At 44.2% G+C, this 23,125-nt stretch overlaps 1 protein-coding gene across 11 annotated transcripts in view; it reads left to right on the forward strand.

Moving 5' to 3' along the window:
- LOC119955607 (astrotactin-2-like) overlaps positions 1–23,125 on the forward strand; it is a 1,814,189-nt gene that overhangs the window by 837,575 nt on the left and 953,489 nt on the right. For all 11 annotated transcript variants that reach the window (XM_038781996.1, XM_038781994.1, XM_038781999.1 and 8 more), the window contains 2 exons: positions 6,099–6,245; positions 11,604–11,771. In XM_038781996.1, coding sequence (XP_038637924.1) covers positions 6,099–6,245; positions 11,604–11,771 — 315 coding nt within the window. The remainder of the gene's footprint in view (positions 1–6,098; positions 6,246–11,603; positions 11,772–23,125) is intronic.

Genomic DNA, 23,125 nt, shown 5'->3' on the forward strand with positions numbered 1-23,125 from the left:
GAAAGAGAAGATCTTTGGGGGGGGGGGGGGGGGGGGGCTTGCCTATGTGGATACTGAGAGGATGGTGCTTTCCTTCGTGGGGGAATCTAGAACTAGGGAGCACAATTTTAAAAACAGGGCGGCTCCCATTTAAGAATGTGATGAGGAGGAATTTCATCTCTTCAGGGTCATTAATTATTGTAATTATCTTTCACATAGAGAGCAGTGGAGGCTGGATCATTGAATATACTCATGCCTGGGTTAGATAACGCTTCGATCAACAAGGGATTTAAGAGAGTTGGCATAGGCAGAAAAGTGGAGTTAAGGCCACAAATGGACCATCCATGATCTTATTTAATGGTGAAGCAGGCCCAATGGGCAAAACGGCACACACCTGTTCTTATAATTTCTCATGATGTATTATCTTTTTCTTTTCAATAGAAGTTCTCCCAACAACATCAATGTAACAGGCACCAAAACACATTGAATTGTAAGCACAAATTGTGGGCAGCACAAGATGAGTGCACACTAGGGGCTGGATTCCCCATTTGGGAGCCTATTTTCTCCTACAGGAGCTGAATTGCATCAGTTTTATGATCCCCTTGGGGTTGTAAAGTGGATGCAATTCAGTGTTCTACACCGTGCAAATTAATGCATGGTGTGGAATACGAGCGATTCTCAGGGAATCCCGCTGGGGCCGCCATTGTGAGCGGGAGGCCCGATAGCAAGGTCCCGCGGCCGGCATAACCCTCCAGGGACCCCAGTAACAGGGGGTCCCTGCCCTGTAACCCCTATAATAGGGGGACACCCCCCCCCTCCCCAACAGGGACCCCTGTTATGATGGATCCCTCCCCACAGGGACGCCTGTGATAGGGAGAACTCCCACAGGGTCCTCCTGCCTAAAATAACCCACTCCATCATAGACCCCCCCCCTCCACAACCAGAAATGGTTCCTTGTCTAGAAGCTAGAGAGCAGTCCAGACAGGTGAAGTGGGAAGCATTATATCTGTATTACTTACCTTGAAGCTACACATGTCCATTCCTCAAACGTGAGTTGTGCCTGTGTCTGGTTCACACAGATTTACTATCTGCAAGCCGATCCTAGCTTTCCCGCTGTGGCCTGTGGTTGACAGCTCACAAAAAATATCTGCAGCTTTGATCTATTCATATCCTTTCATGCTTCACCTGCAGCTTTGATCTTTTCACATCCTTTCACACTTTAGTGACCTAGGTGGAGAACAACCAATGCTTGCAAATATTGACCACGTCAAAAGAGAGGTAAGTGCAGTGAAATAACACACTTGCGTGATTGGAACGCACTTAGCACACTTTCATCTCTTTGATGAAAGGAGCATAGGGCACAGGGCCCACTAAATAAATGCAAACGGGCCATTTCGACCCTTTTGCACTTATTACATGCTCCTGCTGGTGTGCGAGGTGGAACTCATTCACGCTGCCAGTGGAGGCTTAGAGCATCATGATCGGGTGGTGAGCCCGATTTTGCACCGATGCCAATTCTCCATCCCATTGGAGAAAGCATTCTGGAGAATCCAACCCTCCCTGTTTAAAAGAAGCGATGATTCTGAGTCTATTTCCTCCCATATCTTGGAATAAGTATAGATATAATTCTTCTAAATTTGGTTGGTTAAAGAGGTTTTTTGGGGTCTCAGCAAGGAAAGCTGAATGCTAAGAACAGTCTCTTGTTATCATCTGAGTTCTTGGTCCAATATATTTGTCCAGCATTACCTGGGCTTATGCTCCATTCATTGTGGTGGGAAGGGGGGGATGGGGAAACAAACGAGGAGAAAAGGAACAGAAGACTGTAGAAAGAAAACATAGGTGTGAGGAATGAAGGAACCTCCGATCTTCAGATAGAAATAGAGGACAGATGTTTGCATTGACGAGGTAGAAAAATAAACAGGATTGGGCCTGTGGAGTTGAGAGGAAGCAAATGGACATACACAGGGAATGGGAATGGTAAACTTCATCCATAATTATTGATCTGCGGAAAAGATAAAACAAACATGAAGTGTCCAAAAAACAAGACCATCCAACATGAGTCACAATATCTGCATATTAAAGAGCAGGGAGGTAATGATGGAGCTGTATAAGATACTTGTTCGGCCACAGCTAGAATACTGTGTGCAGTTTGTGTCGCCACACTGCAGTAAGGATGTGATTGCACTCAAAAGGTGCAGAGGAGATTTGCCAGGATGTTGCCTGGGCTGGAGCTTTTCAGCTGTGAAGTGAGGCTGGCTAGGTTGGGATTGTTTTCCTTCGAGCAAAGAAGGCTGAGGGTGGGCTTGATTGAGGTGTACAAAATTATGTGGGACGTAGGGTAGATAGGAAGAAACTATTCCCGTTAGCAAAGGGTTGAATAATCAGGAGGCAGAGATTTAAGGTAAGGGGCAGGAGATTCAGATGGGATTTGAGGAAAAACCTCATCCAGGGGTTGGTGGGAATTTCAAACTCACTGCCTGAAAGGGCGGTAGAGGCTGGAGCCCTCACAATGTTTAATAAACATTTCAATGAGCCTTGAAACACCATACCATACAAGGCTATGGACCAAGTGTTGGAAAATAAGATGAGAATAGATAGGCGCTTGGCGGCTGGTGAAGACACGATGGGCCGAAGGGCTTCTTGCTGTGCTATCAAACTCTATGACTTTAACTCAAGTGCAGAAGCAAAGCAAGACCATTTTCACTATCCAAGGTGATGTCAATACTGCAGAAATAGTAAGAATGATACTTATGAACTGCAATCTGTCTCTGATTCCAACATATGGAACTGTTTCTGTATAAGAGTGACTTGTATCAGTATTTCTTAAGCCACAATGAATGATAAGTATTCTTCCAAGTTGTATTTCAGAAACCAATATGAAAGATTTTTCATTCTCTTCCTGCAGCCAAGTTATACCCCACTGCTCTCTGATCAATCAGAAATTGATCCAATTTGCTTCTGAATGCTTTAATTGAGCCAGAAATTACTGAACTCAATCACTATCAATTCCACAAGGCAATGAGTCTAAACGCTGAGATTTTGTTGCTTAAACTGATTTAGATTGGGGTTTCTTCTTTAGCTTTTGATTACAGGGTCACTTATAGCTCCGAAGGAGATCGTTCCGACCATTGAGTCCATGCCAGCTTCCCTTGGAGCAATGCAGTCAGTCCCAACCCGCCGGCTCGATTCCCATAATCCTCCAAGTTTATTTCCTTTCCAGTGTCCATCCAGGTTTCCAGTGTCCATCCAGTTTATTTTTGAAATTGTTGATTGTTTCGGCCTCCACCACTCAAATGGGCAGCGAGTTCCAGATTATTCCCTCTCGCTCCATAAAAAATGTTCTTCCTCCCATTCCGCCCTGAATCTCGACCAAAATCTTAAATCTGTGTCCACTAGTCCTTGTCACAGCAGGTTATGGGAAATGTTCTTCCTTGTCACTTTTATCTACGCCTGTCATAATCTTGTACACTGCAAATAAAGTTTCCTCAATCTCTTCTGCTCCAAAACACGAGATGTAGGTAACAAGGTTGATTAATTTGAATTGTTTTCACCTCATTTTTTTTCAAGTTACATGATTAATTAAGTTTAAAAGCAGTCTCTTCTGTAAACTGAATGGTCAATATATGTACATTTAGTACAAGCACGGTGTACAACGTTCGCTTGATCCTTACATCTGAGATTACTTTTATTTTAAGTTAAAAGCAAGCCCTTGACTTGAAAGTTCATTGATTTAAGTGTTGGCAATGGAAAAAGTCCACTTCTGTGCTTGCAATGAAACCCCTTCATGTTACAGTTTGTGTTTAAATCCTTAGATCCTGATCAGTCTGGAAATTGTATCGTGTTTGACTTTTTAATGAGTGATATTGAACAATTTTGAAGTATTCCAACTGGATAGGAAAACTCCCTTAAGTATCAATTATTTTTTTCATTGACTTTTGGAATATTTCACCCATTGAACATTTTTGTTCAGAAACGCGGCTGCAAGCTTTTGGCTCCAGTGTGCCATAATTGGGCGATACTATAAGGATGCTTTGGAGGTCCCAAGTAAGGATTGCACAGTAATTACCCAAAAAGTTCAAACTGCCGTTGGGCAATTGCCCTGCACTGGGGTCCATCCGAAGTACAGCTGTGGTCAGCACTGTTTCTTGACAGCACCAGGGTCCCAGGTTCGATTCCCAGCTTGGGTAACTGTCTGTGCGGAGTCTGCATGTTCTCCCCGTGTCTGTGTGGGTTTCCTCCGGGTGCTCCGGTTTCCTCCCACAAGTCTCGAAAGATGCACTGTTAGGTTAATTGGACATTCTGAATTCTCCCTCAGTGTATGGAGGTGCCGGAGTGTGGCGACGAGGGAATTTTCACAGTAATTTCATTGCAGTGATAATGTAGTCCTTCTTGTGACCCAATAGTTAGAGGCTGGTTTAGCTCACTCGGCTAAATCGCTGGCTTTTAAAGCAGACCAAGCAGGCCAGCAGCAAGGTTCGATTCCCGTACCAGCCTTCCCGGACAGGCGCCGGAATGTGGCGACTAGGGGCTTTTCACAGTAACTTCATTGAAGTCTACTCGTGACAATAAGCAATTTTCATTTCATTTTTTCATTTCATTTTTTCATTTCATTTCAATAAAGATTATTATTGTATGAATCGCATACTTCAGATGGCTCTGACCGTCTTGCCAAAATTGTTACGCAGGAAATGTTAGAAAATTCTAACTTTTGGCTATCTCCACTGACCAGTCACCCCAACCATCTGACTTTACCCCCTGCCACACCCTGAATCTCCACAGTTATCTGAAAAACTTTGCTTCTCTCTGGCTTCTGCAAATGGCTGGGCCATTAGGCTTTACCAGCTATACAGCTGATAGCAATGTAGAAAATGGTCGTGGCTTCCTTTCCTCTAGTTCTGGGGCCTTCGCAACCCAACATAGCCTGAGTTGGAAGGTCAGGCGAGGAAAAACAGGCAAGTAGCTAAGAGCAGTGTGGCAATCCGATTGTCACTCTGCGGAATTTCAGACCCAATATTAAACTAATATACTTAAGCAACTTATATTTAAGTATCCACTGTGAGATTGCAGATTATGTCCAGTTTACGGGTGGCACGGTGGTGCCGTGGTTAGCACTGCTGCCTCATGGTGCTGAGGACCCGGATTCGATCCCAGCCCCATGTCACTGTCCATGTGGAGTTTGCACATTCTCCCCATGTCCGCGTGGGTCTTCCCCACCCCTCCCTTCCACGACTCACAACCCAAAGATGTGCAGGGTAGGTGAATTGGCCACACTACAATTGCCCCTTAATTGGAAATATTAAAACAAAATCAAGTTCAGATTTACCTCCATGTGGTGAGAGTTATGGGGCGGGATTCTCCCATTCGGCGGAAAAGTGTCCACACCGTCGGAAACGGCATCGTGCTTCACGACGGCGTGAACGGGCCGCTGGCAGTACCGATTCTGACCCAGCCAGCACGGGGCTGGAGCAGTTCATGCCGCTCCTGCCTCCCATCCCGGCGCGAACCGTGCGCCACAGAGTTCGCGCATGCACAGTGGTCCGGCGCCAACCCGCCAATTTGCGGTGACCTCCCTCAACGCGCCAGCCCCGACGCAACATGGCGCGGGAGTTCAGGGGCCGGCGCGGAAGAAAATAGGTCCAGGGAGCAAGAGGCCGGCCCATCAGAGCCCCCCCCCCGGGGTCGAAGCCACCCCCCCCCATCCCCCCGACCCTGCACGCGGCGTTCCTACCGACTGCGACCAGGTGCAGACGGCGCCGGCGGGACTCTGCCTATTTACAGCGGCTGCTCGGCCCATCCTGCGCCTAGAATCGGCGGTCCGGCCGTGTACAGTGGCCCGCTCCGCGGAGAATCGCGTGCCGGCGTCGGGGCGCCATGGCCCGGTTGTGGGGATTCTCCGGCCTGGTCCCGGGCTGGGAGAATCCCACCCATGAGTACTGCAGTTACAGTAGTTTTGATTTGGGTGACCTTTAATGCAATATTTGTAATTCAAACTGAATGAGGGAGAAAAATAAATTGAGAATTGTGACAACGGAGCTGACTGCTGAGTCCTGTACAGACCATAATATCACTGATGTGTGATAAAGGATGTGTCTTTTGAAAATAACTGTTTTGTTTCCTAGGTTCTCCCCGGAGCCCTTTGAATAGAACGGCCCTCACTTTAATCACTGTGAGCAGCTGTGTCCTAACTGTGGTATATGGAGGCCACTTGACATGCCCTCTGATGGTGAAGGTGACCCTACATGTCCCTGAGCACTTCATTGCAGATGGTGAGTTGTTCCCTTGTGGGTGTTTACAGAAGACGAAAAGGCTTCAAAGCTGATTGTAATTTCTTGGCTTTCGTTTGATTGATGTGAATTGGTTCTGCAATGCAGCCGTTGGAAGCCCTTGCATACCAGCTGTGGTATACACCATGTTGGTTTTGAACATTGGATAATTTTATTCCTATCCAAATAATTTTTCTTTATATTTGGTGCAGTAAGGGCAGCACGGTGGCCTAGTCGTTAGCACAAACCGCCTCACGGCGCTGAGGTCCCAGGTTCGATCCCGGCTCTGGGTCACTGTCCGTGTGGAGTTTGCACGTTCTCCCCGTGTCTGCGTGGGTTTCGCCCCCACAACCCAAAAATGTGCAGAGTAGGTTGATTGGCCACACTAAATTGCCCCTTAATTGGAAAAAATAATTGGCTAATCTAAATTTATAAATAATTTTTAAAAAAAAAATATTTGGTGCAGTGGGGAAAGCAAAGCAAAGAATATAAGAACACATTCTGAGGTTTATGCTAATCTGGAATGTGTTTGTGAAAGTTAGTTTTGGTCAGACTTGGTCATCGGGTGTCTCGGTTCAGTTCTGACGGGCTTCCCAGCTCAGTTTACACAAATCAAGGTAGTCTCTGTGAGGGATTGCCCAATTTTGAGCACCGATGATGTTCCACACAACTTGAGATTTTGCAATCTTTTATGCTGGTTTTATAAAAATCACCAATCCTATCCACAAAACTGGCCCCAGCCCCAGGAATTACCATTGGAAATTTCCAGGAACTGTGGCTCTTCGAGGTCCTTTTAAGGGGCTCCATAAATTAAACTGTTTCTTCTGGTACAGTGGTAAGCACCACTGCCTCTCCCGATCTTGATGGTAGGCCTGTTTCCAACACGGTTTGACTCCTAAATCTCAACGCTCCACTTGTTTCCACCACCAGCTTCTGCTGCTGGCATCCCTCATGCTGGGGTCTCACAACCGCTGGATAGCTGCATTGTCCCCAACCCCTGCATGGAAAAAAACTGCTCCCGGGGCATTCTAGGGGTGGGAGAAAAGGGCGTGTGTGGGAAGACTTGGCGGTGCTGCAGTCTGGTAGGAGGGGGTCAGGGAGATACTGAAATCCGGGGGTTGGTGGGACCAGCAAATTGGTGCATCCGGTAGGCCAAGCTGCACAAACCATAGAAATTTGCAAAATGCCTGATGGATAAAGTCTAATTCCAGAGCAAAGGAATAATAATATCATTTAAATACAAGCAAAAGCTATGATTCAGATCATGAAATTTTTTTTTTTAAATTTCGGCGTATGGAAATTTGCAAGTGTTCACATTCGCACAAATACCGATTTTATTCTCAAGAATCAATTCGGGTCAGGTACATTTCTATATGCGTGAGTCTCCATTGGAATTGCCACTTCCATAATCCTTGCAATTGCCTGCACAAAACAAAATAAAAAATTAGACCATGAACATGCCCCTCAAATGGATTTTTAGAGGGAACATATCCAATCACGAGAAGAGACGGTGCAAAGGTTAGGGGTTGCTGGAGGGTGGAGACTGGGGATGACGGTTGGCTGAAAATGGTAAGATGTATAATGGATCATGATCCATTATCCACAGATCGACCTCAGCATTTTCTGGGGGAGGGCATGTACACTTTTAAATTGGTGAAATGATTCTCATCGGGTCATATAATGGTTTCTGAACTGATCAATAGCCAGAAGCTTCCTCAGATTGTAAAATAGGATGGATCCTCCTTATACTGAAGATCACTGAATGGGTTACATGGTTCTCAAAATACAGGATCAATATCTGAGATAGAAAGTAACAGATTGAGCCAAATCGAGACGAGTGCCTATGTTCTTGGCAAGGTCATATTCCTAACCAATTGCCGTAATGGAGACATTTGGTTGCAGGAGAATTATTGTGGAAACCAATTGATTTCCAATAGTCCTTCGTATTCTTTGTTATAATGGAAAGTTTTATTCCCATCAGCCGATCCAAGTTAGAAAAGCTCTCGTGGATAAAATTCAAATGCATTTGACATTTGATCATCATTGCTAAACTTAACACAAATGGCCGGAAAGTCAGGTCCCAGTTTTTCCTGATTAGGCACAGTGGTAATTGAACCAACAGATGGCATATTCAACTCCTCATCATAGAGGTCTACAGCACAGAAAAGCCCTTTCGGCCCATCTTGTCTGTGTCAGTGGTTGGTCACTTTCATTGACTGTTAAAGCATGCATTAAATCCATCTAAAGATTGCTGGTTTGAGTTTCTGAATTGGAAGCTGCCTTTCAAAATGTTCCTGGTTCGGCTAACGTTTCAAGATTTTCATCAATTAATTTACATCTTTTTTTTCTTGAACCAATGCAGTGAGGCAGCTTAATAGAACAGAAGGTGTTTTTAATTTTTCCCACTAAAAGGTTTCCTTGTAATGTTGAGTGATAACCTGATACAGGTTTATTAATGTAGCTGAAAATAATTTTATCACTACAAATATTTTAAAGACCGCCACTGGTGAATAACCTCGAACTATATAATTAAAATCACTAAGAATCACTTCATAAAAAATCATACTGCAGCATTGGATTTTTTTCATTGATTCAGATATTTTTCTTTTTGTAAATTAAGTATTTTTGTCTGTGAAAAAGTATTCAAAACTTTTCCACTCATTCCCGGGCACCTAAGAAAATGCCCACAATTGGATGAGCCTTCACGAGCCAACTCAATCCGCAGGATCGCACAATTGCCAACTCTTGGAACCCCATTGCCATTTAATGCTAACTTGAGCATTGAATTGGCAGTGGGGGAGACCACTGTCAGCTCCTGGAAGGAAGTCCCAACCATGAGGGCTGACAGCTCTCCAACCAGACCAGGCACTGTGCTGCAGTGGCCAGAAGCGGCACTGCAGCATTCTAAGTCACAGGGCCATTGTAAAGCTAAGTCCTGATGGCCCTGAACCTGTCTGGAGCGTAACTCCTGACCTTCAATCAGCCAGATAGCAGAGTTTGATTGGTGGAGCTCCTGTTGTAAATTTTCTGCGTTCACGTGGACCCTTTTACCTATCTCTCAAACTCTGGGTGTCTGTAGGTGGTCCACCTAGGTCTCCAGCAGCTGTTTGCCTGCTCTCCTGCCACGATGGCTCTCTGGCCATGGTCAGTGGCCTCGATCTGCCCAATTCTTGGCCTTGGCTTCTCAATGCTGTGACTCACCAATCTCAGGTTTCTGCTACTATTCCATTCTCTCTCTCTCACGCTCTCCCTCAGCCCATGAGGCTTATGGCCCTGCCCCTTCTTAAGCCCTTTTCCCAAGGGAAGCCCCCAGAACTGACTGAACCCCCTGTCTGGCATCCTGGGCTGACCACCCCGCCTGGCAGAGACATAGTACTATGCAAGGAATACCCCACGGAGAGTGGGGCCCGGCATCTGGTCCTACACTGAAGTCGGAATTTTTGATGCCGAGATCCCACTCTCCACTCCCGCTGCAGTAGGGATGCAAGATTGCCTGGGATCTCATGGGACCAACAGCCGTGTTTATTGTGAATTGACCCAGGGGCTGATTTAGCTCACTGGGCTAAATCGCTGGCTTTTAAACAGACCAAGCAGGCCAGCAGCACGGTTCGATTCCCGTATCAGCCTCCCCGGACAGGCGCCGGAATGTGGCGACTAGGGGCTTTTCACAGTAACTTAATTGAAGCCTACTCGTGACAATAAGTGATTTTCATTTCATTTCATTTTCAACTTGAAAATAGTTGGAGAGGCTTGACTTCGAAAGAAACAAAAGCAAGATAACATTCCCTTCATTGTGATAATGCAGTTGATTGAATGAGGCTCCAAAACTAACTAAGCTCGGCTGACATACTAACTGGAGAAGTCAATGTTGAATATATAACGATGCAGATTACCATCCAGCATTGAAATAAATTTAAATCTTTATGACAGAAAACAGCATTTAGATATTTCAGTGTAGACCCCAAATGTCACAGAAGCGAACACTTTAGTCCTCAATGATTTGTGCACTGACTTAATGTGTGGCTTGAAAAAGGGTAGTCATTACCTGCGGGGAAAAATAAAAGCACAGTCTGTAAGTCCTTTTATTCTTATTGTAATTTGCCTTTCTCAGGCAAGGCTATTGATCTGCAGAAGAACATGCTTCTGCTTATTTCTCCTCTTTATGGAAGGGTAGCTATATGTGTTGGTGTGTTCTTTACAAAGGAGAACCAACATTATCCTGATATGTGAACAGCCTCCGTTTAACTAACAGAATTTTCAATCAATGTCTGTGCACTAATCCCTAGTATTCTTGCAGAAGCTCTTAGCTTCTGGCAAACTGACATTAGGTGACAGCAGGAAATAGTCTCTATCATTATTCTACTTATTATTAACGTTGCACCGAATTAGTGCAGCGCATGTATTGGAAAACAGTGCATTTGAATTTTGTTTCTTAGCTCAATAATAATCCACAGTAAACCCTTACAATACGATAAAGTGGTATCAATAATACTCCTATTTTTGACATAATTCCTAATTAGTTTGTACAGCACATTGTATGTACTGAGTTTGTTTTCCATAATCCGATAATCTAGCAGCTATTGGCCAGCCCAAATATCCTCAGTCTGCATCATCACGCATTGTGTGGTAATTATTTGAACCCACATGTTCCCGAACATAAGTAAAATGAACTCATGCAAGCTTTATTCTGTTGAAATAACTTTTGGTAATAATGGTGAATGAAAGTCTGACAGGTTTGTTTGAAGTCGCATGTTATTTTAGTAGAGATGCTAATTCTTTGAAAGGAAATTGATTTAGGTCTTTGTAGATATAGCAGACAGGGAGATGTTGCATAAATTGAGTGTTCATCGGTTGTCTCATCAACAATCATTTTTTGTATCATTTGTTTTATCTATTTTGTGAAGAGAAAATCGTTCTTCGTAACTCTGAGCATAATGAACAGCAAATGGAGTCCACTGAACTACTCCGCACAAATGGACCATTTTACTGCTTTCAGCCTTAAGTCACCCAGCAGGAGTTACCAGTAACACAAGCCGTTACCTCTGCAGTTTGAGTGCACAGTCTGCATTATGTTAAATTAATACTTGCCAATGAGTTAGAAGTGGCAAATCCTTCGAGCAGTTCAGGTGACACCCATAATCTGCATCAACGTTATTCCCATGGTTTTCAATGACATCTGAACACCTCATGATTGAAAGGTTCCCGTCCATTTGGATCCTAAGTGTTCATTATTCTTGACATCACTGTCCATCAAACACTGTTTTCGACAGGTCACGAATTGGTGCTTTCATTAAAAGGAACAACAGTGTCAAAACGCATTGAGTAGACGTCTTTAACATTCTGCCATTCTGTGTTGTCCAGGGAGCAGCTTTGTTGTCAGCGAGGGAAGTTTTCTGGATGTTTCCGACTGGTTAAACCCAGCCAAGTTATCGCTGTTTTACCAAATCAACTCCACATCTCCATGGACAAGAGATCTTTGTGGGCAAAGGACACTGGAGCCGTGTGAGCATCTCTGTGATGAAGAAACAGGTAAACTGCATGAGTTCTGATAAAGAGTCTTTGGACTCAAAATGTTAATTCTGTTTCTCTCCTGATAGGTACTGGCTGACTCTTTCCAGCGTCCTCTGTTCATGTTGCAGATTCCAGCTTCATCAGTTATTTTGCTTATTTAAGCTCTTGAGTCCTATAGCTTTCGGCATCTGTGAATTCAAGCGTGGGATTACCCAATTTGATGCTTATTTACTTATTTCCAATTTTTGGAGCTTACTTTAGCCATCTTTTTGAGCCCACTCGATATTGCTAATCGTAGAGTAGAATCATAACATTTACAGTGCAGAAGGAAGCCATTCAACCCATTGAGTCTGCACAGGCCCTTGGAAAGAGCATCGTTTTTAAGTCCACGCCTCCACCCTATTCCCGTAACCCAATAATCCCACCTAACCTTTTTTGGACACTATGGGCAATTTAGCATGGCCCATCCACCTAACCTTTCTTTGGACTGTGGCAGGAACCGGAGCACCCGGAGGAAACCCAGGCAGTCACGGGGAGGACGTGCAGATTCCGCACAGACAGTGACCCAGCCGAGAATCGAACCTGGGACTTTGGAGCTGTGAAGCAACTGCGCTAACCATTGAGCTGCCGTGTTGCCTATGTGCTTCCTCTTTTGTTAAATAACATAACATTGGGTGGAAAGGATAACACTGTAGAACCATTTGATTTTAGTCCTCATCAGGCAGTTTTAGTTGCTAACAAGAATAAAGGCCTCGATATCCTTGTTGAGATAAGCAGAGGAAGGTTTTGGAATGTATTTTTATCACAAGTACAACATGAAAGCAGTAACTACATCAAGCAAACGTGTAGTTGGGTTTATTTACTTTTTTTCCTCATTAATGTTGTCTTAATAAATGTTAATTTCAGCCTTAATTTGATGGGAGGGAGATGGCAGTTTAAATTAAAAGCAAAATCTTTAAGGTTTTGACTGAGTGTTAACACAAAAAATAATTTTGTAACTCAAGAGATCAATCTTTGCCCTCATGAAGTGAAACCATCTCTCTCTATTTTGTTGTGGGCATCTTATAGTCCATGTAGGCTGTGGAATTCACTTTTTTTTTTAAAGATGTGGATATCTGGTCTATCAGACAAGCTTAGATTCTTGATACACTGAGCAAAGATTCTATTTAATAATAGTAAATGCTCCCACTTATTAAAAAAAATATATTATCGACTCTTAAACTGAGCTTGGTATGTGGCTGTGAGCATCTACCCTGTATCATGGAACAACTCATAACAATCAATGATTTAAAATCAAAGGGATAAAATTTCCTGGCCCATTGTTGTGGGAGAGCTGGCAAAATAGCATGTGGCGGGGAGGGGAGGGGAGGGTAGGTGGTGATGGAGCCTGGCAATATGAACTGAAAATCACTTATTGTCACAAGTAGGCTTCAAATGAAGTTACTGTGAAAGGCCTCTAGTCGCCACATTACAGCGCCTGTTTGAGGGGGGGGCTACTACAGGAATTGAACCCGCGCTGCTGGCCTGCCTTGGTCTGCTTTAAAAGCCAGCTATTTAGCCCTGTGCTAAACCAGCCCCTGCCATCATGCCATATTGCCTTGGTGAAAAACCTGATGGCTTGGAGCTTGATGACTTGGAGGACTGCTGAATAAAACCTGACAGCCGCTCAGTGGCTTCAGGGGCATGGGGTGTTTCTATTGGATGGGTTCTCCCTGGCCCGACCGAGGGGCTGCGCCCAACGATGGATACCTTTGTGGTGGACACACTGCCTGTCCTCCATACTATCCCTGAACCCCTCCAATCGTCGGAACCTAGCTGCCAGGCCTCTTCTTCCTGCAACCCTAACTCTCCTGTTCTCCGGGTGGGCCACTCTTTAACCCTGGTGTTGAAGCCTTACCATTGGTTGCACTAGGGTCATGGCACTGCTGAGCTGCCAGGTCTCTGATTGGCCACCATCAGCAATCGGCCTCCCAGGGTCCCAAGTCCCTCTTTCAGCCCTGGTGATGAGGGAAGCAGCAAAATTCAACAAAAGTGTAATTGTGGAAACAAGGGGTGAATCATCGAATTGACACTTGGTTCTGTTGCCTGTACTCTTACTTTTTAAGTCCGAAGGTTGTGGGTCCAAATGGATGAGAAACTTGAGTATGAAATCTCGGTTAACAGATCAGTGTCCCACTGAGAGAGTGTCATATTGCCAGAAGTATCATACCCTTTTGTGTTTATCATGGCTGAGGTTTACTGATCAAGTGCAAATGATGGAAGTCACAACTGATCTCGAAGAGATCTATTGATCTCTGTGGTGTGGATTTCATCTTTTCCGACGTTAATTTAATTCTGGCTACATGGGGGATCTCGGGTATCCAGAAACAGTGACGTCATCAAGCAGACTAAGGTGCCAACCATATTGAGGAATTCCCTCCGATACCAAGCGGGAAGCATAGCAGGTTTTCATTCACGTTTTTTCTAATTGTACAAAAGCAAAATCAAGATTGGGGCATGCACACCAGGTTGAAACTGAAACATTTAAAAAAGTTTAATAAATCATTTAATAATTTTAGGACATCTGTGACATTGTGATCACGGAATTGAGAAATTTGGCAATGCACAAACATTAAATTAATTTTTCAGTGCCATATAAGTTGTTCAGCAGCAATTGTGACTTTCTATACTGAATCCCTCATTCACCGAGGCACCGACTCTGCAAGGGTTTTTAAACTGTTTTGTGATGATGTAAAAATTGGAACTTCAAGTTAATTGTGTGATTTCTAACAGACTTTGATCTGGAAGGAATTCAAGCTGCACCCTATGGAAGAGTGCAGAATCAGGGATTGCCAACGTCTAGGTATCCACATTTAATTGTGCATGCGCAGATGCCTGACGTTGCCGTCAGTTCCAAAGTGTAAGGACAGCAAACGCTGCCCAGTTTGTCTTAGTTACGACTGTAAAATACAGGCCACTGTTTAAAATAATGCCCCGTCAACCTAATGTTTGGGCAGATAATATTTGGGGCTCTAGTTGAAGGAGATCAGTGGGAGAATTTTTTTACAGATGTGTCGAATATCTTTCCCTCAATCATCACCACCAAAAAGAATATCTGCTCTGTCAATCTTTTTTGTTTGTTCAAGGGATGTGGGCATCGCTGGCTGGGCCAACATTTATTGCCCATCCCTGAGGGCATTTAAGAGTCAACCACATTAGTGTAGGTCTGGAGTCACATGTAGGCCAGACCAGGTAAGTGTAATGATGTGTATTTCGGCAAACTGGTGAAGAGTTCATTATTACATCTCTGGTGTAATTCAAACACTAGAGGCAGCTGGAGCAGCGTGAGGCTCTCCAGTGCCATGCTGGCCCCCTGTGTGGTGCAGGATCGCACCACCATTTCTTAGAATATAAATCAGACCTCAGGGAATGCTGGGTAGTTAGCAAAGGAGAAAGCCTGAGAACAGCATGTGGATTAGATTAGAAAGAGTTAACATGAGGATATTATTAGTGACTACTAGATTATTGATTACTGCTAGACAGATTCAATGTTACTTTATTATTAACTATAGCTGATTAGCATGTGCGAACGTCATTTAATTAATCATTATACAATAAATTAATTTTATTTCAATCTAATGATTGGTGGATTCTTTGTCATCCACTCAACGGACCATTCTGGAACAAAAGACAAAGAACACAACATATTACCATCAAAGGTAATGTAACCGTAAGGATGACAGATTCCTTCCCTTAAGGACATTAGCGAACTACATGGGTATTTACGATAATCGGCAACGGTTTCATCGTCACCTTTAGACTTTTAAATCCAGATTTCTATTCAGTTCAGATTTCACCATCTGCCATGGCAGGATTCGAAACCGGGTCCCCAGAGCAGGATTCTGGGTCTCTGGATTATTAGTCCAGCGACAATACCACTACGCCACTGCGTCCCCTTCACTGACTGCTTACAGAAGCTTCTATGATAATTGGTTGCTTATTTGCTTGCATGACACTCGCTTAACATTTGCTCCATGTGTTGTGAACTACTTTAGTTTTGGCACCTGCCTCAGTCGGTAGAGTTCTCATTCTTCGTCAGAGATTGTGGGTTCAAGTTTCAGTTTAGGACTTCATAAATCAAGGCTGTGCTCTCCAATGTAATACATAGGGGGCAGGATTCTCCAACCCTGTGCTGGGTCGGAGAATCGCCGGGGGGGGGGGCTCAATTCCCGCGAAGCCGGTCCGACAGTGGTCCGCTGATCCTTCAGTGACCGAAGAATCTGCTGCATTGGCTCCGGCGCGACGCCGGTCGGGCGGCTGCTCTATGCGCCCCCGCCGATTCTCCGCGCACAATGGGCCGAGTGCCCGCCGAGTTAGGCCGAGTCCCATCGGCGCCGTTCTCGTATGGTCCTACCCAGCGGGCCCTCGCTGTTCATGTTGCAGAGGCGGCCTGGTGGGAGGGAGGGGGGATCTGAACCCGGGGGGGAGGGGCATCCACGGTGGACTGGACCGCTATCGGGGCCTTGCGACCGGTGGGCGGGCTTATCCAGGTGGGGGCCTATTTTCCTCTGCGCTGGGCCCCTGTAACTCTCCGCCATGTTGCGTCAGGGTCGGCGCGGAGAAGGCGACCCATGCGCATGCGTGAACTCACGCCAGCCGTAGCGCGCATGCGCGGACCCACGGCGCCCATCCTGATGCCCTTATTGGCAGCTGGAGCAGCGTGAGGCTCTCCATTGCTGTGCTGGCCCTCTGTGCGGTGCAGGATCGCTGATCCTAGGGGCCTGTTGACGTTGTCGTAAAATGCTCCGCCGTTTACAACGGCGTCAACACTTAGCCCTGGGATCAGAGAATCCCGCTCAGGGAGTGCTGCAATGCATTGGGAATGTGACGCTATCTTTCAGGTACCTTCCCTCTTGAGCTGTCATCTTCCATCTGTTCATGCAGAAAGAGGAGGAGTGAATTATCGAATGCCTGTCATAAAGAGGTGTGCAGATAAATGAGACAGATTCAGAGGTCAGCTTCATCAGTAACACTGCCTCCTACATAAGGGCAGAAATGGAGATGTTAACTGATAAAAACAAGTTCTGCTTGTAATTCTTTAGACAATTAAGAAGTCTATTATCCCATGCAGGAAAACCTGAACATCATTCAGGTTTGGGCAGATAAGTAGCTGTTATATTACGATATTGAAACATATATATTACTCTTTTTGTCTCGCCGAGTTGTTGAAACATCGAGGGCCGAAGGGCCTGTACTGCGCTGTAATGTTCTATATTAAATAAGATAATGCTACATACTGATATCTATTAACTTCTCACTAGCTGTCTCTCTTCTGTACTCTCTGCACTCCCGACACACTCTCCTTGAGGAAAGATAGGGAAAACGTTTATATAGGTCCTGATAGTGTGGCCATCCAGTGTTCAATTGCCTGTGTTTGTCTAACATAGTCTGATCATGTATTACTACATACAGAGATCACTCCTGTGGCAAGTGACATTTCTTCCATGTAAGTGCCTGACAATGAAATCTCCAACAAAAGAAGGTCTGCCGCACTCCTCTTTGCATTCAGTGGCTTTAAAAACACCAAATTTCACACAATCAACATCTTTGGGGTCATCACTGAGCAGTCCTTCAACTGGAACAGGCACATTTTTTCATAAAATCACTTATAGGGTGTGGGCATTGCTGATAGGGCCAGCATTTATTTCCCATCCCTAACTACCCTCCATTTCAGAGGGCATTTGAGAGTCAACCGCATTGATATGGATTTGGGGTCACATGTTGGCCAGACCCGGTAAGGATGGCAGACCTTCCTCCCTAAAGGACATTTGTGAATCACAAATAGTGTGGATACATGAGCAGACCATAAACTGGATCTTCTGCAGGAGTGACTCAAGTCCTGATTCCCCAAAGCCTGTCCACCATCGATAAGACATATGGCAGCAATGAAAGGAAAGTAATCTGTTTGATTGTCACCCATCCACCACTTAAAAATATACCCACCCTCCCCACCAACAATACACCGTGGCTACAGAGAATACTTTCTACAAGATGCATGACAGCAGCCCGCTCAGATGAATTCACAGCACCTTCCAAACCCATGAACTCTATCACCTAGAAGGACAAGAGTGACACCTGCATATGAAATCGTCAGCTGAAGGCTCCCCTTTGTATCGACTTTGTATCCAGTCATTATTTTCTTGTCCTTGAACCAATTTCCTGAAGCTCCGTACGCAGCAGAACCGTAGGGGCACCTTCGCTTCATGGACTGCAGCTGTTCAAGCAACTGCTCGCTATCACTTTCTCAACTGCACTTGGAGATGGGCATAAAATGGCTTTGCCATTCATGCCTGTATTACATGACTAATTTAAGCAAACATAGTGGAAATACTGAGGAGAGGTGAAAGTCAAGAATGTGGGTTCCAACATGAAAGCAGTGAGTAAAAGAGCGCGATTCGCCCCAGTTGCTGTGATGCAAAAACAAAATGCCGGGCACAAGGGCATCCACAGTCGGTAAGTGTGTGATTCCAATGAGAAGGGTAACTAATGGGTTGCCTTGTATTTGGAGAAGTAGGAATGGTGAGAAAGCCAGGTATTTGGAGTACTGGGTGGGAAAGTTGAATCAAATTCTGTGGGAAATCTAAGATTGCAAAACAGATACAACAGAGCATCATTCTAACCCCAAAGCCTAAGGCTGGTTGTTGAACTTCTCCCAGCACTGATGATTTTTGGTGCAGTTACATTTTCATCCATGTCCTTCAAGGTCATCAGGGGAGTCTGCCTTTTAACAATCCTGTCAACACAGAAAAAAGGGCCTGTCTGTGACTATCACCTGCTCCAACCCCACATGACTAAACCTCCGAGCTCCTGATGGAAACATGTCTCACTTCCGATTTCCAAATCCTGACCAGCATTTCCAGAGGGAAAGGTCATTTACATTTTAAGAGGTTCAGTCACACTGGAGGGACATAGACAGAGGTTCAAATGAGGTCTGACGGCCACATTGTACAGCCCTCTCACTGCTGACATTGAGTAGGTGATGAAATCGTCCTGACCTCCACCCGAGTAAAACCCATCACCCTTTTCACCCGAATAAAACTAATCACCTATATTTTATTCTCACTCTCGCCTTGTTTATCAGATGGTAAACAAAGCTGCTAAAATGCCAAATTAAAATTAAGTGATCATGCATAGTCAGCTCCAAAGACCTCTTTAATTAATATTAAATTGGATTGTGAAGGACAGTGCAGCTTTTTAATTTCTGTTATCTTACGTTGCCTCAATCTATTTCGTGTGAGGTCAGTAAGATTTGATAGCCTTTTCCAAAGAAAATGCTGTCCCCTTTTGATATTTAACATGTGTCTGCTGGATTGTAAGGATAGGATTTAGAAGAAAAATGTTCATATGCTGTTTTTCTACTGTCTTTGCATCTTCCTCCAGTTTCTCTCCTCTCTCCCCTCTTGCTCAGTCGATGCTATATTCTCCTCTCCTGACTCAATTCCCATTAAACTACTGACCACTCAAACACTCCTTTCTGGTTTCCATTTTATCTGATATAATTAATAGTTCTCGCTTGCCTCGGGTGTTGGCCCCTTCACCTTTAAATATGGCTTCATAATCTTCCATCAATATTCGGAAACACAGAATCAGCTTTCACATGTACACATTGCAATAGCTACCTCTATGCCATCTCCACGCTCTTAAACCTGCACTGTCCCTAAACCATTAGACAGCCTGCCAGCCCAACATTGAGTACTGGGTGAGCAGAACTTTCCTGTAATTAAGTATTGGGAAGAGAGAAGCCAGAGTCTTTTGTCTGTGTCAGAAACTCTGTTCCCTGTCAACTGAGTTAATTACCCTGCTCACTGATGTACATTGGTTCCCAGTTAAATAAAACCCCGATTTAAAAATTGTCATGTTTGTAGTATAAGGATATTTGGCAATGTGGAACCAGGGAAGGGAATCGACAGGATGATGTAGAGTGATAGGTGACAGGAGGCAGCGTTGAGTGAGTACGAGAGAAGTCAACATAAAAATAAAACTAGTCAGGGCTATACCTTGGAGATATGTATATAGTTATGTGTTAGCAATTAACAGTTTATGGTGAACAACACAAGCCTCAAGGCCTCTTAGTTAGATACCAAATAACATTACAATATGGTGACAGTTAATGAATGAACCTAGAACCAAAGAAGGACCCGGATTTCGAAAAACTAAAGGAACAGCACTCTGACCTGACTGAAGTGCTTCTGTGCTGAAGGAACAGCAAGAGATTTGCAAGAATGCTCAATTGCAGGCGTAGAGGCTGAAGGCAGAAGAATGTAGCTGACGGAAATCACTCGAGTAGTGGAGATGTATTATGAATTATGAATCCCCATCAATTGCAGAGACAAAGGGCCTAGCAAGAGTGAGCAAGAATTCACTTCAAATTATAAGCAAGCTAGCCTTTAAAAGTCTTCAGGCTGTTAATCAGTCAGAGTATCCCATTTTGATAATCAGCAGAGCCAGCCCAGCTTCAGTGTTGCCACATGGCGACACAGTACCTTTCAGAGAAAAAGCCCAAGTTTTAAAAACTCAGTCAATGCCGGGAGTTACCTTTCAATCACCTCAACAGACACTGAAAATGTTGTAAAGGACCCAAATCTTTGTTCAAAAGGTTTTTCTGCAAGAAATCAGTTCCTTTGACGTTGGGCCCACGTTCAGCATGGGAACCTGCCAAATTCTGACAAGCGTGGGAAGAAGCATTGAAAAATGGTTACTGTAGCACCATCTTCAAAAGGCAAACACCATTTAAAGCTGTACGCCCCTGAGCTGAAAAACAACCATGAATAATAAATCAAAACCACCAGACCAATTTGAGCTCATGCGAGGGACAAACTAGATGCAAAATAGGATATCATGGAAAATAACAGTTTTAGATTACAGGTGTGGACCAGAAGTAAGTTGGAAATAAAGTGGAAGTTAACTCTTCTTGTATTTGTTGGTTAAATTGGCAACAAGGTAATTGAAAGACAACATATATATGAACCCTCAACCACCTTTGGTGAGGTACTAAAAGCCTTTGACGGGTGTCTTTTTGCAAAAGAAACTGAAGTTAGTCCGCAGGAAAATATTACTATCAAAGCTCAGTTGGACGAACTCAGCCAGAGGTACAGCCAAGCAAAATAACAGGCAGAAATGGAATGCAAAGAGGTTTCTACGCTTAAAGACTTTTGGGGAAACAAGTTAAACTCCAAAGTTGCGGAGTGCCCACACCTAACAAAAAGGTATAGAACAGCCCAATAAATCACCACAAGGGCAAAGAGACCCAAGCAAAACAAAAGATGGTTGCAAACTTTGCCAGTAGCATGAAGTGCAAGACTTGAAGACTTTCCTCCGATTGAACTCAACATCATGTTCTGCCCACACCCTGCCTTCCTCATACTCTTCTGTGAAAGCAAAAAAGCAGCTAATAATAATAATCATAATTATTGTCACAAGTAGGCTTCCATTAACACTGCAATGAGGTTACTGTGAAAATCCCCTCGTTGCCACACTCCGGCGCCTGTTCGGGTACACAGGGAGAATTCAGAATGTCAATTCACCTAACATGCACATCTCTCAGGACCTGTGGGAGGAAACCGGAACACCTGGAAGAAACCCACGCAGACACTGGGAGAACATACAGATTCCACACAGACAATGGCCCAAATGGAAATTGAACCTGGGACCACGGTGCTGTGAAACAACAGTGCTTACCACTGCACTACCATGCCACCCTTAATTGATGAAGGGCGATAGGCTCAGATGTCTCTGCTGTTCTCTTCCTTGTTCCCACCCAACCTACAACCCCATTGAAATGCAACGTGGCTAAATCTGCGGAATTTAAACTTGCCTAGGAAGACCTCGACCTTATGTTGATTATTTTCTCTCTCTCTTCAAAATTGTGAGTAGACAAACAAAATGGAAGCATGTTTCACTGATTTCTAAATGAACTCCGGCTAGCTTGTTTCTCCACTCTCGCTTTCATCTGTTGTTGAGGGGTCCCCCTGGTTTGGGGCCTTTCGATTTCAACGCAACTCCTCCCAGGGCCATGCGGGGAAGGCAGGAGTTCAGCCTCTAAGTAACAACTCCAATGTTTCCAACCTGTCTCCATTCATTCCCATTGCTCATTAAAGCATAACACCGCAGTACAACATTCTTATCGAACATGCACAACCATTCCCATCTATTTGGGAATGCAGAACATATTAAGTATCTTCATTTCAGTGCATGCTCTACCAGGAAACAGTATTTAGATCAACATGTTTTCAAAATATCATGTTACATAATTGTGGGTTGCTAGAGCCAGTCTTTTGGTAAAAGTGGGTCGCTATAAGAAAAGTTTGAAACACACGGTCCCACTGCGTCAAAGATCCTTTATCCTTTTTACTCCATTAATATTTTCTCAATCTCTCAACCACCTTTTTACCTCTGTTTCTTGTCTGTATGTGTGTGCAGAGTGGGGGTTTGGAAAGGGATATTAAATAGTCATTATTCTGTCCGTTAATTGTAATACTGCACAGAATACTTGTGTAGTAGTTGTGTAAAAGTTACAAACCCGGTGACCACAGTTTATTGAGCTCAGCCAAGATCATCGGGTATTTTAAAATGAAATCTAATTTTACTGTGTTGCAAATCTGGGTCAAGTGGGGCTGGAATTGACCGTGCACTAGTCCAAGGGGGTGGTGACATTCCCGAGTCCACTCTATCAATGAACAGGTACAATGTTCTCTCTGGAAGGAAAAAGATAAGAGAATGGTATTCCCAGATGGTTGATGCAGATAAATTCAACACAAAAGGAGTGCAAAAAGTAAATCAAGAGGCGAGACCCTGGTACCAGAAACACAGAATGCTATCTGGGAGATCCAAGTGAATTGTCAAGCCTCCAGACCATCTGAATTTATAAAGTCAGAGATTTGAGGGAAGGAGATGGGGCAGCATATAAAGAAAGATTGTACTGTAAATATTTTTTGGTAAACACTTGAGGGGAGGTGGCTTAAGGGTGTTCGGCAAAGCAAGGTTTAATGTGGGACTGCAGAACAGTACCGCCCACAATAAAATGTCAAGAGATATGTTGATTGACATGAGACAAGGTTGTGTCGTGAGAGCCTGAGAGGAGTTGGCATGAAGATAGTAACTTGTTAGGTTCTACCTTGGAGATATGTGTATAGTTGTGTGCGAAGAATAAACAGTCTATGTTCAAAAACATAAGCCTCCAGATCCCTTGGAAAAGACACCAATGTCTTACAAGAAACTTTGTTGTCAGATCTCTCCATGGCATTACACTTTTGTTATCTCCAGCCCTGCAACCCCTGAGATCTCTGCACTGTTGACAATTTTGGCCTCTTGAGTATTCTAGAATTTAAGCATTC

The sequence above is a fragment of the Scyliorhinus canicula genome, chromosome 21, assembly GCF_902713615.1.
Source record: "Scyliorhinus canicula chromosome 21, sScyCan1.1, whole genome shotgun sequence".
Lineage (NCBI taxonomy): Eukaryota > Metazoa > Chordata > Chondrichthyes > Carcharhiniformes > Scyliorhinidae > Scyliorhinus > Scyliorhinus canicula.